The 15,465-nt window shown below is 40.8% G+C and overlaps 1 protein-coding gene across 1 annotated transcript in view; it reads left to right on the top strand.

Annotated features, from left to right (window-relative positions):
- ppp2r3a (protein phosphatase 2, regulatory subunit B'', alpha) overlaps nucleotides 1–15,465 on the top strand; it is a 76,089-nt gene that overhangs the window by 54,151 nt on the left and 6,473 nt on the right. Inside the window, 11 exon segments of the mRNA XM_034111202.2 lie at nucleotides 4,257–4,328; nucleotides 4,330–4,545; nucleotides 5,357–5,460; nucleotides 5,548–5,650; nucleotides 8,138–8,212; nucleotides 11,253–11,496; nucleotides 12,842–12,890; nucleotides 12,978–13,067; nucleotides 13,226–13,401; nucleotides 13,501–13,619; nucleotides 14,310–14,416. Of these exon segments, the coding sequence (XP_033967093.1) occupies nucleotides 4,257–4,328; nucleotides 4,330–4,545; nucleotides 5,357–5,460; nucleotides 5,548–5,650; nucleotides 8,138–8,212; nucleotides 11,253–11,496; nucleotides 12,842–12,890; nucleotides 12,978–13,067; nucleotides 13,226–13,401; nucleotides 13,501–13,619; nucleotides 14,310–14,416 (1,355 nt within the window).

Here is a 15,465-nt window from a genome sequence, read left to right on the forward strand (position 1 = left end):
CCCACTCGCGCTGAAAAAGCTTTCCTGTCGGCAGTGAAATGATTGAGATCCCTCACTTTGAGTTGTAATTTCCCACTGGCTAACTTTAGGAAAGGCAGAGTCTGAGGAGGGCTCAGATCCTGCAAAACGCTACACACAGATATGCAACATGGCTGCCCCGCCCTGCCCCCCCTGGTGCTCAGGACAGCCGGTGTGTGTGTGTGTGTGTGTGTGTGTGTGTGTGTGTGTGTGTGTGTGTGTGTGTGTGTGTGTGTGTGTGTGTGTGTGTGTGTGTGTGTGTGTGTGTGTGTGTGTGTGGTGTGTGTGTGTGTGTGTGTGTGTGTGTGTGTGTGTGTGTGTGTGTGTGTGTGTGTGTGTGTGTGTGTGTGTGTGTGTGTGTGTGTGTGTGTGTGTGTGTGTGTGTGTGTGTGTTGCCAGACCCCGGCATGGCTCATGTTTCTCAGTGCAGTCTGTCAGAGCCCAGCTTGGAGCGGCAGGCACCAGTGAGGCTACACCAAATGCATCACAGGCTTTCTACCCCAGAGAGAAGCTGCTGTTTGGGGCTGAGGTTTGGTCACAAAGCAGCCCAGTACCATGGTCCTGCCTCGCGGCCTTCACAGCAGCACGGGAGTCTTAAGGAACATCTCTTTGCACAGAAACACTGCTGGATTACTTCGTTACAGGACACGGCTTTGGGAGCCTGTACATGCGAGTGGAGGAGAAACATGTTGTGAGTGATTGTCAAAGAGCGTGAAGTCCCACACATGCTGTCCTGAGGTGTTTTTCTTTTTTGGTTAGTGGATATCTGAGCTGTTCAGTGGAACCTATTTTCCAAAAGGTCCCCTCGGTTTCTACTCAACGGCTGTTTAAGTCGCTGGGCAAGCCGGTCCGTTTGTAGTCGGCGTGTCAGTAGCCGCCCCGGTGGCCGTGCCTGGTGGGGGGTTACGCGTCTCGTCCCCCACCATGATGATCAAGGAGGCGTCGTTACGTGGAGACCCTGATCTGAGAGGGGAGCTGGCCTTTCTGGCCAAGGGGTGTGACTTTGTCCTCCCCTCTCGCTTCAAGAAGAGACTAAAGTCCTTCCAGCAGCAACAGGTCAGTCGGTGCATCGAGCAGGATGGACAGGTGCAGCGCTGGACGTGCACCCATAATGCAAGCTCATGAGAAATATGAAGTCGCACAACAATATCCTCAAATCCTTCTATTAATCTTTTAATTGATATCTCTCTTTTCTTCCTTGTGTCTCTCTTTCACATACACTTGTTTGTATATGATACACTCAAAAGCTTACAGTAGATTATTCTTGTTGCTTTGATACAAACAGAATGACATGCCAGGGACCACGGACTATTCTGAGGCAGATACCAGCAGGATATTAATAGGGCAGATGGTGCAGGAATAGAGTGATAGAATGAACTCTTTGCAGACGGGTGGGGGGGGGGAGGACCGATACAGCTGTCCTACACACACACACACACACACACACACACACACACACACACACACACACACACACACACACACACACACACACACACACACACACACACACACACACACACACACACACACACACACACACACACACACACACACACACACACACACACACACACACACACAGTATGGCGGCCCTCAGGAAGTCACACACCAGGCCTCAGTGAATAGTTCTGATTGAAACAGTGCTATTAAATACTGCTTTCGGGTCTTTCCATTTCCCATTTTAAAAGCTCTACCTTTTTTATGTTATCATCTTTGAACCGCAGCAATAGTCTTGAATTGGATATCTCTTTATCCTTGCAAATATGATACATTTGTCTTGTTTTTAGATTTTTTTTTTTAAATATCTTGGTGTTCAAATTCTTCTTCTGAAGACAGTCACCATATTTTGTTTTGGTATTTTGGAGTGATTTACACATAGTTCTTCCCAATCAAGTGGCATCTCCTCCTCTTTCTAATTCATTTGGTGTTTAAGCTAAAAGGGCCACGTCCAAGCGTTTATTTAACCTTTTTAGTCACTTAAGATTTACAGAGTAGAATATATTAAGTTAAACCCAACATGGTTTTCACTGCAACAGTCTCGTGCCATCTGGAGATTTTATGACATCAATTTAAAAAGTGCTGGCTATAAAACAAGTCTCTCGTTGTTTGTACTCTATTTATGACTCACTGGGATTTCCCACCACATCCCTTGATCCTCGTAAAGTTACGTTGAACACTGAATATAGTGGTACATTAAAAGGAATTTTGATTTCTAAAAATGTTTGGATCAAGTCAAATTCAGGCCGCGATTTCTCTCTAAAGTCGATATTTTAAATGAAATGTGCAAAGTATAGCTCAGAAACAACAAGTCCCATCAATCACTCTGTACCTCACCTGCAGGTGTTTCAGTCATTAGCATGCGGTCTATGGAAGATGGTGCATTGGTTTATTTCTGGCTTTCCTTTAAGATTTGGTTCACAGACTATATTACAAAAAGATTCAAATCAACTCCTTTCTTGTTACAGATTACAGATTAAAGGGGTTGCCGATATGAGTTGTAGAGTTCCCACTCCAGCTATCACTCCTGATAGCTGGATGGATAGATGGATAGATGGATATATGGATAGATGGATGGATAGATGGATAGATGGATGGATTGATGGATAGATGGATAGATAGATGGATGGATAGATGGATGGATTGATGGATAGATGGATAGATAGATAGATAGATGGATGGATAGATGGATAGGTGGATAGATAGATGGATAGATGGATAGATGGATAGATGGATGGATAGATGGATAGATGGATAGATGGATGGATAGATGGATAGTTGGATAGATAGATGGATAGATGGATAGATGGATGGATGGATAGATGGATAGATGGATAGATGGATGGATGGATAGATGGATAGATGGATGGATATATGGATAGATGGATAGATGGATGGATAGATAGATAGATAGATAGATGGATGGATATATGGATAGATGGATAGATGGATGGATATATGGATAGATGGATGGATATATGGATAGATGGATGGATATATGGATAGATGGATAGATAGATAGATGGATAGATAGATGGATAGATGGATGGATAGATGGATCGATAGATGGATATATGGATAGATAGATAGATGGATGGATATATGGATAGATGGATATATGGATAGATGGATAGATGGATAGATGGATACATGGATGGATGGATATATGGATAGATGGATGGATAGATGGATAGATAGATGGATGGATGGATGGATAGATGGATAGATGGATGGATAGATGGATAGATGGATGGATAGATGGATGGATAGATAGATAGTTAGATAGATGGATGGATGGATAGATGGATAGATAGATGGATGGATAGATGGATAGATAGATAGATAGATGGATGGATAGATGGATACATGGATAGATGGATGGATAGATGGATGGATAGATAGTTAGATAGATAGATGGATGGATAGATGGATAGATGGATGGATAGATGGATGGATAGATAGATAGATGGATGGATAGATAGTTAGATGGATGGATGGATAGATGGATGGATAGATATATGGATAGATGGATAGATGGATAGATAGATAGATAGATGGATGGATGGATAGATGGATAGATAGATAGATAGATGGATGGATGGATGGATGGATAGTTAGATAGATAGATGGATGGATGGATGGATAGTTAGATGGATGGATGGATGGATAGATGGATGGATAGATATATGGATAGATGGATAGATGGATAGATAGATAGATAGATGGATGGATGGATGGATGGATGGATAGATGGATAGATAGATGGATGGATGGATGGATAGATGGATGGATGGATAGATGGATAGATAGAGGGATAGATGGATGGATGGATAGATAGATAAGACAAGGCAATGTACATAAGAGAAATTAAGACACAAGAAATAAACAGTCCAAAATATTTCAGAAATAGAAATAAAATAGCATTACAAATGTTAAAAGTTAAGGAATATAAAACAAAAAATATATATACATCTGGAAAATATACATGTGGAAATATACATTTCCAGTAACAAATATAATACAGGATATTATTGTGCAAGAATGGATTATTCAATATTAAATAGAATATGAATGTAAAATGTGAAAACAGTGAAAACAGGGAAAAACAGTGAAAACAATAGAAAACAGTAGAAAACAGTAGAAAACAGTGAAAAACAGTGAAAACAGTGAAAAACAGTGAAAAACGGTGAAAACAGTGAAAACAGTACAAACCTGATGTCCCTTCTCTCTCTTTTCAGGTCCAGGCCAAACCGGAGAAGAAGCCAGGCACACCTCCACCGGCTCCGGCCCTGGCCCCGACCACACCGACCCCCCCCCCCACGCTCACCCAGCCCCCCCCCGGCTCCGGTGATCGTCACCCCCCCGCCGCCCCCTGCCATCAACATTCCCAGGTTCTACTACCCCCGGGGGCTCCCTGCCATGGGCCCGGCCCCCGGCCACGACGCCGCCATCGCTGCCATCGAGGCGGCCTACACTGAGTTCGAGGAGGAGAAGGCGGACATATATGAGATGGGCAAGATTGCAAAGGTCAGCAGTTCAACAACAGACATTGCAATGTTCATAATCCTAGAAAATCCCAGAAACACTCTTTACTCCTGTTTTAATAATAACAATAAAGCTTTATTTATATAGCACTTTTCATACAACACATGCAGCTCAAAGTGCTTTACAAAATGACACTTTAAAAGGTACATACAAAATATAAAATGTTATCAGGTTAATAGACACAAGGAGGTAAAATGTATGATAATACAAATAATATAAAATATAATGTTTTCTCTCTGACAGATAAGACACAAGACAACTGAGTCGATGCAACAATATAAAATATAAAACCCTATAAAACAAAGTGAACATATAGGTACAACAGAAATACAAATAAAAAGATTATGACCTATAAAATAAATAAATAGATAGAAAGGTAGGTAAATAATTAAGACTAAATGTTATCGTCCTTATGAATCTGCTCTGAAGTATGAAGCATCAGAAATATGAAAAGAACAGCATCAATATTTCTTGGCAGTCATATGTAAGATTAACATCTTGCACATGTATTCCATGGAGACATATTGTTCAGATATCACTGCCCACACGTTGTCTGGTTAATGCAGTGATGTAACAACATATTTCTGGAAAGAAAACACTGTTTTGATGGTTTTTCAGAAATATGAAATATGAGATATCGCTGCACACACATTGTCTGGTTGATGCAGCACTGCTTTTTTAATGCACTCTTTCCTAAGCAGTCTTATCACCAACTTAAAAAAACAAACTCTGTGGTTTGAACATGCGATTGTTTTTCGAGGTAAGTTAATGGTTGTATTGTCTTTCTGTTCAGGCATGCGGGTGTCCACTCTACTGGAAGGGCCCCATGTTCTACACAGCAGGCGGTGAGAGGACGGGCTTCGTCTCTGTTCACTCCTTCGTTGCAACCTGGAGGAAGTAAGAAAGACCTCAAGTTCATCAAGTCCTCCACATCCTAAGTCTTATCAGTCCATTTTAACTGTCCAAAACTGTCCTCTCCTGCAGGTTGTTGCACAGTTGCCACGACGATGCGTCAAAGTTTATCTCGCTGCTAGCCAAACCCAGCTGTAACTACCTGGAGCAGGAGGACTTCATCCCTCTGATGCAGGTACAGTTTAATCAACATCAATCAATCAATCAATCAATCGTAGTTACAGGTTGCAGAGGTGGGAAGTAGTGGAGTACAAATACTTACTGTACTTAAGTACATTTTTCTAGTATCAGTACTTTACTCCACGACTTTTTACTTTTACTTCTTACATGTTGAACACAGATACCTGTACTTTCTGCTTCTTACATGTTGAACACAAATACCTGTACTTTCTACTTCTTACATGTTGAACTCAAATACCTGTACTTTCTACTTCTTACATGTTGAACACAAATACCAGTACTTTCTACTTCTTACATGTTGAACACAAACACCTGTACTTTCTACTTCTTACATGTTGAACTCAAATACCTGTACTTTCTACTTCTTACATGTTGAACTCAAATACCTGTACTTTCTACTTCTTACATGTTGAACTCAAATACCTGTACTTTCTACTTCTTACATGTTGAACACAAATACCAGTACTTTCTACTTCTTACATGTTGAACTCAAATACCTGTACTTTCTACTTCTTACATGTTGAACTCAAATACCTGTACTTTCTACTTCTTACATGTTGAACTCAAATACCTGTACTTTCTACTTCTTACATGTTGAACTCAAATACCTGTACTTTCTACTTCTTACATGTTGAACCCAAATACCTGTACTTTCTACTTCTTACATGTTGAACTCAAATACCTGTACTTTCTACTTCTCACATGTTGAACTCAAATACCTGTACTTTCTACTTCTCACATGTTGAACTCAAATACCTGTACTTTCTACTTCTCTCATTTTCCAAACAGCTGGTTCCTTTAGTCTGAATGTGTGTTTGGTGGCGTGCTCATTATTATTTAGAGTCATTGCGTGCCTATTGATTTGAACACGATCCGTGTATCCATCACTTCCTGGTCTTCTCTAAAGAAGAGGGACCAATGGAAACGTTGTCATGTTGCCGTTGTTCAGCATGGAAACATTCATTAGCTAACAATGACATTATTGTTCTCTTAATATAAGGGAGGTCAGGTACTCTTTAAAACAGCTGCTAGTTATGGGTACTTTTACTGAAGTACATATCAAAGCCATACTTCTATACTTTTACTTGAGTAAAGAAGTTTAGCCAGTACTTACTACCTCTCGCCACCTGAACAGTTTCTTCCCCTCCGCTACCGGCCCTCTTAAACAGGCCCGGCCCCCCCCCACTGACACTTTACCTCTGCCCACATCGTAGACTATATGCATTACAATTAATGCACACTGTCATACTCCTTTCTGCACATATTCACATTCACATTCGTTTTAATACAATTCTGTTTCCATGTAAATTACTGCTTTATTTAATTTGTATTGCTATTTAACTGTTATGTTTATTACGGTGACCATATTTTTTGTTTTATATTAGATTTAGAGTATTTTCAAACACGAGTATCTGTACTTCTACTTGAGTAAAGGATGTGTACTTTTGCCATCTCTGTCAGGTTGTATCAAAGCTCTTCTCTCTTTACATGAAAGAACCACAAAACCATATTCATGCATTTGCAGAAATAAAGAGGATGATATAGTAAAAGACAAAGGATTGTATTTTAAGATTTGAAGAGCATTATCTTATAAGGATATATAAAAAGGAAATAAACTACATACTTAAATAAAACGACAAAGATAAACATATATGGATATACTAAATACAAGACATGTAAAGTAAACCTAAGAATTTTACATGCAAGACAGACATTACACTCTCTCCGTGCCGTCTTCTGTATTTACCACCAAGACTGTTAAACACCTGAACTGTTGTAACAACGTCCATAACATTCATCTGCTACTTATTTATCTAATATATCATTCCAATAACTTGTATATAGACTCGTATTGCACTATTCCACTTTTTTTTTTCTCACTTTTTTTAAAACCATTTTTCTTTTTGTGTTACTTTTAAAGGTGGTAAAGGTGGGGTAGGTAAGTTTGAGAAACCGGCTCGAGATACACTTTTTGTTATATTCCATGGAATGCTCTTAACATCCCGATAGCAATGAAAATCTTAAGTACTTTGACAAAAAATCCATGTCATCTGTGGAAGCCGTAGCGCTGTGAAAAGCACGACCAATCATCTGAGCCGGCCCGGCTAAAGTACATGGATGGCCTACCTGCTGTCAGCCTTCCATCTGGGCACAAACTTATCTCGTGCCCTCATTGGTCAGGTGCGCGTTCGTGTGTGTTGGAGGAGGGGCTCTGTGAGGAAGTGGCAGATTTGTTCCGGCTGTGTATTTTCAAATTCTAGCGATCTCGAGCTGGTTTCTCCAAAATGACCTACCCCACCTTTAATATAGTATATTTTAATATTGTCTGCTTATCTGTATTATTGTGTTGCATTGTTGGAGAGGCCTGTGACCTAAGATTTTCAACGACATAATTACTCTGTTAGCTATGTTAGTTTGACAATAAAGAACCTTGACCTTGAAGTCGTATAAATGAAGTTTTGTTTCCTGTTTGTCTCATCAGGACATAGTGGACACGCATCCTGGGCTCACCTTTCTGAAAGATGCGCACTGAATTCCATTCCGCTACATAACAACGGTAAATGGCATGAAAACATCGGATACACTTTAGTTTCATTTGATTACTTTCGTGTATCTGACAATAGGACTACTAACATCAACATTGTATCAGTCCGCTGTGTTGGGTATTATCGAGCAACATCTTTATTTTGATTATTCGTGTATTATTCTTTTTTTCTTAAACATGTATTTATTGATTTTTTACATTTTTCACATTACACAAACACAACTGAACATTCCCCAACATTAGACATATGGCAGATTACAAAATAATGCTACAAAATAAATAAAATAAAAAAATAAAAAGTGTACAGTTACTAGAAGTTTAACGTACAGACCAAGAATATAATTACATTAGAACATTTACAAATTCAACAACAAAATTGAGAGTTTTAATGTACTTCTAATTTATTATTTCCATTTAATTATTTTAATTTTAATTTTAATTTTTAATTTATCCTTTATTTATCCAGGAATGTCCCATTGAGATACAAGATCTCTTCTTCCAGGGAGTCCTGACCAACACGGCACACAACAAGTTTCAACATAAAACAAGGGCATTAAACAAAAAAAACATACAATTCAAATATAAATACAGAAGGCCATTTGTGCAGTGGCAAGAAGCATAATCACATCAGCAATAGCATCAGGTAAAACAGTTACATGTTTCATGAAGGGCTAATCGTAGCATACCTTTAAAAGCATTTACAGTAGGAAGTGCCTCTAGACAAAGTTTTACTTGCAGCGTATTCCATAAAAGGGAGCATAGTGGGAGAATGCAGCTTTACCAAGCTCTGACTGCATCAAAGGAACATTTAAAAGCATCCCATTTGCTGCTCGTCTAGTATTAAAAAAGCAAGTATAAAATGACAGAAGTCTGGAGATATATAAGGGCAGCTTACCTAGCAATGACTTAAGGATAAAAATCAACATGTGTGATTTATATTATACTTCTACTTCTGTCCTTTAAACCTTTAAAACATACCTTTTGAATCCATTCAACATGTGTGACCGCTTAAGTTACTAGCTGCTTCATAAATCACTTATTTTACAGATGTGTCATACTCAACATTCCATCAAGATATAAAATATGACGTATTGTACCGTTAAAAAAAAAGATAAAACCACCACTGTGCAAAGCATCGAATCAAAGCCATCAGTATCAAATATCTGTGACATCTCAGAATGTAGTGCTCCTATCGTGTGTGTGTGTGTGTGTGTGTGTGTGTGTGGGTGTGTGTGTGTGTGTGTGTGTGTGTGTGTGTGTGTGTGTGTGGTGTGTGTGTGTGTGTGTGTGTTGTGTGTGTGTGTGTGTGTGTGTGTGTGTGTGTGTGTGTGTGTGTGTGTGTGTGTGTGGTGTGTGTGGTGTGTGTGTGTGTGTGTGTGTGTGTGTGTGTGTGTGTGTGTGCAGCAGAAAAACGTGCTTTAGAAGAGAAAGGTTTGCTGAGTATAAGTACAGAGATGCAGAGGATCGTCACGGAAACACTGAAGCCCCCCCCCCCCCCCCCCAAAAAGGGGCCCCGACCCACCACATGCCCATATTAAGACACTTCCTTCAGTTTAGGCCAGCTGACTGGCTACTGTATGACACACAGAGGTGGGACTACTTACTATTCTGACGACTTTTTACTTCTTACATGTTGAACACAAATACCTGTACTTTCTAATTCTTACATTTCCCAAACAGCTGGTTCCTTTAGTTTGAATGTGTGTTTGGTGGCGTGATCATTATTATGTAGAGTCGTTGCGTGCCATTGATTTGAACACGATCCGTGTATCCATCACTTCCTGGTCTTCTCTAAAGAAGAGGGACCAATGGAAACGTTGCCGTTGTTCAGCATGGAAACATTCATTAGCTAACAATGACATTATTGTTCTATTGATATAAAGGGAGGTCAGGTACTCTTTAGAACAGCTGGTAGTTATGGGTACTTTTTACTGAAGTACATTTCAAAGCCAATACTTCTTTACTTTTACTTGAGTAAAGAAGTTTAGTCAGTACTTCTACTTTTACCAGAGTATTTTTAAACACGAGTATCTGTACTTCTACTTGAGTAAAGGATGTGTGTGCTTTTGCCATCTCTGGTGACACATTAGTAGCCCTGGGGGGCCAGTCCATGTACCAGGAAATGGGTGTTAATCCGCTCTTTACTGAGCCGAAGTGTTGTGTTTCAGGACAGAGAGCACGGCCCCCCTCGTTTCCATGGTATGCTAAAGGCTGTCTGACTCGTATTGTGAATGAGGACAAGAATAGCAGTTGTAGATTGAATGGGTGGGTCTTCCTCATGGAAAGATGAGGCCTACGGTTAAAACAGCCGGATGACGGGGCCTGAAAAGATCCCCTGTGAGTTTCGAGCTATTTTCATAGAGTCTGTCCAGCCTGACAGCTCCGGGGCGGAGTCAGACCTTTCGTTCTCGACCCATTTTTAGACCCCCATTAGCCAAAAGAAAAACACATTTCACAGTCTCTCCACTCTCTCCGCTACTCAAATATCTTAAGCTTTATATTTGACTGAAAATGTAAAACTGTTTTGGCGTGTGTTTTTATTTCCTCTTGATTTCTATTCTTATTTATTATGTATGAAGTGTTCATGTGCTTTAATCTTGTGTTTCATTACTGCTCAACTAACGTTTTTATTATCTTTGCTTTTTAATGCCATTTTATAATGTGTTTCCGCAGCACTATTTCTTAATGTCTTTCAGGCACTTTGAATTACCTTGTTTTGAAAGGTGCTGTATAAATAAACTTGCCTTGCCGTTTAGGACAAAAGCAGTCATGGAAACAGTCGAGGCAAATATCTATGACTATATATTACATTACATTTCATTTAGCTGACGCTTTTATCCAAAGCGACTTACGGGGACATTCTCCCTGACTCTAACTGAGGGCTAAGTGCCTTACTCAAGGGCACACTAGTAGTGGTGTTCCAGGCGGGATTTGAACTCACAACCTTAGACCACCACTACCCCTAATATATAATGCTATATTTGGTACATGGTTTAATTTGGTGTCTTTTGGTGCTATTCTATCAAACTGATATCTTTATCCTCTATCCCAGGTGATCCAGCGGATATTCTACGTGGTGAACCGGTCGTGGACGGGTCGTATGACCATGATGGAGCTGCGCAGGAGTAACTTCCTGCAGACCTTGGCCCTGCTGGAGGAGGAGGACGACATCAACCAGATCACAGACTACTTCTCCTACGAACACTTCTACGTTATCTACTGCAAGTTCTGGGAGCTGGACACTGACCATGACCTCTACATCGACCCCAAAGACCTGGCCAGATACAATGAACACAGTAAGCACCACTCAGAGTCCCGACTGGAACATATCCAGACCATACAAATGTTTAAACTATATCAAGAAAGAATCCTCAAAATCAGAATAGATATGTATAGGATGTATAGATTATAAAGAGGCATATTTGTTATTTATTTTATGGCTATATAAAAACATTTTGGCCAGTAAATAATCAGAGAGAGACTGCTTTGGATATTCCCTTGCGTATCTTCCACTTGTTCAGCTCTGACTAGCTAATGTAAAAACGATTGCTGTTTGACTCAACGCTCTCCGATGTGAAATGCATTACACCGTTAACTACGTAAAATTACCACTTAGCCACATTTAAATGAACTTACTCAGTATTTAAGCAAATGGTTGAACTGTATGCTCTACAGCAGGGGTGTCAAACTCAAGGCCCGGGGGCCAAATCCGGCCCACGACTTCATTTCATGTGGCCCCACTAGAGCTTGCAAAGAATATAATATGTTTGTTATACGGTTACATGGCGATTTACAAAAGCACGTTGCCCATAAACTACATGTCCCACAATGCATCTCAAATTAGACTTTTTTCTCAGAATTTTCCCTTTTCTCAAATTTGACTTTTTTTTCAAAATGTTACTTTTTTTTCAAAATGTCAGTTTTTATTTTTATTTTGCTGTTCTTTCAAAAAAATCATTTTGTGAAGTTCTCACTGAAGAGACTTGCAATTATTTGCCCTAGACTTCTGCTTTCAGACCGAGTTAATCATGAAGTTATTACCCTATCCGATAACAATCCAATGCAGACGCAATAATGTAATATAACACATTATTTTATATATATTAAATATTTATATATGTATTTTGATATAGTCTTAAAGTTACAACCGGCCCTTTTAAGTGCAACCATAATGCGAATGTGGCCCGAGATGAAAATTAGTGTGACACCCCTGCTCTACAGCAGTGTTTCTCAAACTTTTTCATACCAAGGACCACTTAACCAATAAAAAAACACTCGAGGACCACCTAACTCCATAAATATCCAAAGACACATCGTTTTTTACAAATCGCCTGAAAATGGTACAAACAAGTGGCAACATGTGTGATGAAGGTGCTTATCTGGGCTATATCATGTAATCGAAAGTGAAAGTTAAGCTCGCTCCATTGCGGAGATATTCCCGCGAGAGTGCGGAATACTTACATTTATTTATTTATTTCAAATGTGAAATGTTACCAATATACTCACGGACCACTAGGGGGCGCTCACCGACCACCAGTGGTCCGCGGACCACACTTTGAGAAGCACTGCTCTACAGTATGTTTGACAACAGTTTCCATGTTTGTTACATGTGCTCACTTTTATCCTTCTCTCCCGTCACAGCGTCCTCAAACAGAATCATTGACAGATTGTTTTCGGGGGCAGTTACTCGGTAAGTGGAAACACAGACATGAACAGACACAGTGGACTGATTACTTCACCACGATGGCAGTATTGAATGTGTCTCTGTTGTTTCCAGGGGTAACGCTGTGCAGAGGGAAGGCAGGATGAGCTACGCCGAGTTCGTCTGGTTCCTCATGTCGGAAGAAGACAAGAAAAATCCCACCAGGTGATTTACAATCGTTCGGTCCTGCGTGATCCAGCATCTGTCAGAGCATTTCTTCTCCCCGCGTGTGTCTAGACATTTAGAATCCCAGCACTTTTCCACCTGTTTAGTTTTGTCTGTGACTGTGGCGTGTAATTCACGTTTGTTGTTTCTCCCTCCAGTATAGAGTACTGGTACCGCTGCATGGATGTGGATGGTGATGGTGTTCTGTCCATGTTTGAGTTGGAGTATTTCTACGAGGAACAGTGTGAGAGGATGGAGAGGATGGGCATCGAACCGCTGCCCTTCCAGGATTTGCTGTGCCAGATGCTGGACCTGGTCAAACCTGAGAGTTCAGGTTAGCGTCAACACTCGCTCTTTTTAAGAAAGTGGCATCTTGCTTCTCACCCTTGCTTTCCAAACTTCACACCTACTGTACATCTGTTGCTTTCTCCAGGTAAGATAACCCTTGGTGACTTGAAGCGCTGTCGGATGGCCCACATATTCTTCGACACCTTCTTCAACCTGGAGAAATACCTGGACCACGAACAAAGAGACCCATTTGCTGTGCAAAAGGTGAGCATTCACATCTGTATGTGTCGTATACAGCCACATTGCAGGAGCTATCAATTTGAAGGGGAATACAGGATTTTGATTTCCTTTCTGTAAAAGAGAAAATCGTTTTTTTATAATTTTGTATATCGTACTTTTCGGACTATCAAGCGCACCTGCATATAAACCGCAGCAGCTAAATTGTCCGTCTGTCTTGCTCTCGTTCTGTCTCTCGGTTCCACTTTTACTTTGGCGCGCTACCTGTCTCACTCTTTTCCGGCCTCCAGCTTTTCCTGCTGGAGCCCGCCGCTTAAAGGTGGCGGGCGCAGACCGGTCATAGAGCCCATAGAGTTAAAGGTGGTTAATTTTACCTGTAAAATCCATAGATCTAGGAGGTTCCCTATAGTGGCCGTTAGCTGTACAAACAAAATGGGGGGAAAAGTTGCGGCTTATAGTCCGAAAAGTACGGTACTTTTATTTAATATAATAGACTACTTTGACTGATTTACTCCCATTATAGCTCCATTAATATCACTACTAGACAAACGGCTACAGGGGTTTGATACATCCACATTCCCAGGTTTCATTTTGTATTGCTATGAAGTAACTACTCTGTTTGTGCTTTTTCTTGTCTTATCATATCTTGTAAACTAAACGATGAACTCCTTTCTTTCCTGTAAAAGACTGATCGTTGCTGTGTACGTGTTGTTTCAGGACATTGATAGTGAAGGTCCAGAGCCATCGGATTGGGATAAATATGCCTCCGAAGAGTATGAGATCCTGGTGGCAGAGGAGAATGCAAACGAGCAGCTTCACGAAGGGTACGAGACACACACACACACACACACACACACACACACACACACACACACACACACACACACACACACACACACACACACACACACCACACACACACACACACACAACACACACACACACACACACACACACACACACACACACACACACACACACACACACACACACACACACACACACACACACACACACACACACACAGGGCTGGACTGGGACAGCAAATCGGCCCTGGCATTTAGACCCAGCCGGCCCAAATCCATAAAACAAACAAATAGTAGCGGTTATTGACAAGAAGAATAACTCAGTATAATTTAAAAAAACGCTATTATTATCCTTTTTACGTACCAGGGGCAAACTAAACTAATACATACAACAAGTATGTGTAACTATCAATCATTAGAAATTAGACCTTCAAACCCTCTCACAAAGCGAACAGTGACCGAGCACTAATAGGGGGGTCTGATGGTGGTGGAGGCGGGGAGGGAGCGGATCAACAACTTGAGCAGCTGTCAACTCAACATTGTAAATAACCAACAAAAGACGATCACCGGTTCATCTTGTTTTTGGCTTGAGAATAGTTTGGGCAGCGTGAGAGCGTGAGATTGAGAGTGAAAGCGTGTGTCATACGCTAGATGCGTGAGAGTTGGCAACCCTGCATTACCTGCTGCAGGTGGGGCACCAGTTATACAAGAGGGAGACAATAGCTGTACTTATTTTTTAATGAGCCACATGCCATGATGCACCAACTTCAGACTTCCTTACAGAGCCACTCCTCCACCACACACGAACGCGCACATGACCAATGAGGGCACAAGATAAGTTTGTGCACAGATGGAAGGCTGACAGGCAGGTAGGCCAAACCAAGTTCCCATCAGCAAAAATACGTGGGTTTGCTATCCTGGCTCCAAAATGGTGGAATGAGCTCCCCATTGAAATCAGGACAGCAGAAAGCTTACACATCTTCCAGACTGAAAATTCATCTCTTTCGACTCCACTTCGAGCGATAGAATTGTTAACAAAGCACTTATATACTAAAGGACTGGCTTAT

This window comes from Pseudochaenichthys georgianus, chromosome 22 (assembly GCF_902827115.2).
Source record: "Pseudochaenichthys georgianus chromosome 22, fPseGeo1.2, whole genome shotgun sequence".
NCBI lineage: Eukaryota > Metazoa > Chordata > Actinopteri > Perciformes > Channichthyidae > Pseudochaenichthys > Pseudochaenichthys georgianus.